The following is a 3,752-nucleotide window of genomic DNA, read 5'->3' on the forward strand; positions in this document are numbered from 1 at the left end:
GGGAGGATCCTTCCCCAGACGCGGCGGCCGCCTCCGACTCGTTCGCGTTCGCGTGGTTTATATTCTTCCGGCGAATTCGCGTGATACGGCGTCCAGCGCAGGGCCGCGGAAGATAAGCAACGCAAGATACTTTCGTACGCGAATAATACCGAATATTTCATAATCCCCCCCGCGGGCGCGGCGAAATTAACCCACTCACTGGGAATTGTCCGACAAGGTCTGGAATTCGCCAGAAATATCTGTACCGAAAAATAGGCGTATACAGTAAGCTAGGGCCGTCGCCTGCTTGCCCACGCGTGGCCGCCCCCGACTCGACAACGCGTCAGGTGCGGTTGAGACGCTTCACCAACACTAGGGAGGGGTGGGTGAAGTTTGTGTTATGGTCTGGCTGCAGCGATTTCGTTAGGGAACGTGGCTTGCCTCTATTGCAGTAACATAGATAATATGTGGGGAGGGAGATAGAATCGAAGGGAGTCTGTCTATGCATGCACATAAGGGGATCTGCATTAAAACAGGGAAGCATAGAATGAACAAGAGAACAGAGGAAGGCAAACGTTTCCCTCGGAGAAGGGATATCAAATCCACTTACACTTTGACAACTCTTTTTATGTGAGACAAATACGGATACATATACACCGCGAAATTGCTGTGCAGAGCATATACCGGGTAGGGCACCCACAGATACTCATTTCCATAGATGTCGTCCAATGTCCTGGGACGTCACGGCAAGTAACGAGGACATCCTAGGCGCATGCCATGAGTGCCGTGGCAAAATTTGAGCCCTTGCTTTGGATATGTTCACGAGCCAACAAGCTAGTATAGTTATAGCAGGATGCGAAATTAATGTGAATCCACAGTCAAATACTCCCTGATTTACTGTTGGACTCCCTGATTTGAGATATGCAGGAGACCGTGCGACTCTCTGAAAATTCTGCTATACTAACTAGTTCGTTCCAGAGCACGGCCTCGCGGAATTACCGTATTTTTTCAGCAAATGTCCAAAGAAAATTTGGCAGACGTGCAACCACATGAATCTTCAAAATAAGCACATGCGTTATTTAGTTTGCATCTTTAGTTTTTAACTTCAAACTGGGACTCCTGCATTTTGCTGCGGACTCCCTCTTTTTGAGTGCAGGGAGTCCATCCCTTGTTCATTTCTACCCCTGTTATAGTCTCTAGTTAAACCTGTATAAAGGCCACTCATTATAAGCAGGTGTTTATTCTATGGAGATGTCCGCTCATACAGGTTTGGTTGTATTACTGTTTCTATGTGGCAGGGAGCCTGGAGATGGTGGCACACGGCTTGCTGCTAAGCGTTAACCCAGACAGGATCATCGTGAAGAGGATCTTGCTTAGCGGCCACCCTCTCAAGATCAACCGCAGGTATATCTCTCATGTTCTGACTCGTCGTTAGGCCACAATTAAAAAAATCTTTGTTTGCCCTCACCCGACCCAGGCTGAAAATTTTTGGTAAGTAGGTCGGCTTTTTTTAATGGGTCTTTTTACAAATTCGGCATGGCTTCTACATACTCGGGTGGGCTTGTGTAGGATACTTATGTCTGAATGTTTGGTTGCTGGCTAACCCATGATAATAGCCTACAGATTGATAGTAATGTACACTGATAACGTATTTTAAAGAAATTTTTTGGACTCTCCCTTTTTGGCGGGTCGGTCGCGTCGAGGGCAAACAAACCAATATTTGATATGCTAACTTAGTCTGGCCAGCGAAATAATGCGCTCGCTAAAAATTTACGAGTGCACGTAAGCGCAATGCTAGTTGTACTTGTAGACGATGGCTCGTCCTTGTTCACACCGTGGAACATACTCCCTCATATTCACTGTAACGCGAACACGCACTTGTGGTGTCAACCAGACTGAATTCCAACCTACAGCTTCAGCTAATGCGCAAAATAATTCAGTAGTAATTATATGCCGGAACCGTATCTGGATACGGTATCGTGTATAGTGTCGACATGTCTCGTAAAAACTTATCCTAGACGTGGGTGTTGTGACATCAAGACTGTCTGTGTGCTAAAAATATAGGAATACCAACAAGCTCTTTGAAGAAAATGGTAGAATAGCTCAACAGTACCGTTCGGTTGTTTCAGGTCTGCAACGCTGAGATACATGTTCTTTAATCGGGAGGACATAAACTGGTTTAAACCGGTCGAGCTCCGAACCAAATATGGTCGCCGGGGTCACATCAAGGACGGAATAGGTGAGCTGCAATGAAATAGTACTAGTGCTATTGATATGTCAGACACTGTTTGCTAAATCTACTAATGCGATGGTCTTAAGCTGGGTTTACACTACCAACTTTATGCAGACAAATTGGCGAATTGGACCATCTTCCCAACTATACAACCGACAATCGTCAGTGTAAACGGCTAAACGCAAAATTCACGCGAGCAACTGATTAATAGCAACTAGTTTGGAGATTAGAATATGTTCTATTTTCGTCAACTCGGTGTTGCCGAATTGCGAAATTGGTCCAACTCGCTAATTTGACACCATATTGATAAAGTCTGTTGTGTAAACCCAGCTTTATGCGCTTGTTTGTGTTTGAATGCGTGCATGTGGACGCGTGATTGAAATGTTTGTTGTCTGACAAGTCATCTGTGTTTGTTGCTTGCTGCAGGCACTCACGGCCACATGAAGTGCATCTTTGACAACCAGCTTAAGTCTCAAGACACCGTCATGATGTCTCTCTACAAGCGTGTCTTCCCCAAGTGGACTTACGATCCCAATGTCACCATCCACCAGGTGGAGCCGTCGTCTTCTGTTGCAACGTCGCAGCAAATCTCGCGAAACTCAGAATCGTCGGATTTCTTTGCCTGATGATGTCGTTTTTGTCACAGGATTGATGTTAGATCGTGTCTGATAAATGTAATGCGGTTTTGCTCCCCACGTTGTGTATTAAAACGTGGTGCTAATATGGTCTGTTAGTTGAAGTAACTCACTGTGAGTTTCGCCTCACTGTTGAATTCATCTACAGAAGTTTTTGTTTGAAGGTCATGTGAAGGTGGTAGCATAATGCAAGGTGGAGCTATTTGCGTTTATTTTTGCTTAGTGGACGGTGCTTTTGAAATATGTACGAATGGAAACCTCTGCAGTAGATCGTTCTCATTTTAATAAAACTGATTGTTAAAATTTTGGAAGGAAATGATCACGAGTGTTTACTGTTATGATCGATGTTGTGACTTTTAAAGGGACAGTAGCCTCTAGGATTTTACTGCATACAACTGTACTTACTGTATAACAAATCGTCTATACCCACACGTATTTGTCATCAGATACCTAATTTAATTGTTATAATTAATTACACATCAACACTACGAAATTTGAACGGCGCCATGACACAAAAATTTATTTTGCACGTTACAGACCGAGGGCTAATCACAAAAGGTCAATATATTTGTACCTAAATGCTATTTAACGAAACGATATTCATTTTAGGGCAAATTTATCCATATTATAACTGAAACTAAGCAGCGAATAATGTGCTCGTAAAATTTACGAGTGGCAGTAGCGCAATGTATGTGTAGCTTGTAGAGATGGCTCGGTCCTGTGTTTCACACGTGGAAATACCTCATGAGTTCACTGTTAACCACACGGCATTGTGGTGTCAACCAGTAAGTGAATTCCAAGCCTACACTTCAGTAATGGTGCAAAATAATTCAGAGTAATTATTATCGTGAACGTATCTATACGGTATGTGTATGTAGTGTTCACATGTTCGTAATATTATCCGT

The 3,752-nt window shown here is 43.7% G+C and overlaps 1 protein-coding gene across 1 annotated transcript in view; it reads left to right on the top strand.

Moving 5' to 3' along the window:
- The window catches only part of LOC106817706 (pre-rRNA-processing protein TSR1 homolog), a 15,152-nt gene extending 11,985 nt beyond the window's left edge, over positions 1-3,167 (top strand). The window contains exons 8-10 of the mRNA XM_014822397.1: positions 1,278-1,383; positions 2,109-2,218; positions 2,639-3,167. Of these exons, the coding sequence (XP_014677883.1) occupies positions 1,278-1,383; positions 2,109-2,218; positions 2,639-2,838 (416 nt within the window). The 3' untranslated portion in view covers positions 2,839-3,167. The remainder of the gene's footprint in view (positions 1-1,277; positions 1,384-2,108; positions 2,219-2,638) is intronic.
- Positions 3,168-3,752: the final 585 nt, after the last annotated feature.

This window comes from Priapulus caudatus, unplaced genomic scaffold (assembly GCF_000485595.1).
Source record: "Priapulus caudatus unplaced genomic scaffold, Priapulus_caudatus-5.0.1 Scaffold1834, whole genome shotgun sequence".
In the NCBI taxonomy this organism is placed as follows: domain Eukaryota; kingdom Metazoa; phylum Priapulida; class Priapulimorpha; order Priapulimorphida; family Priapulidae; genus Priapulus; species Priapulus caudatus.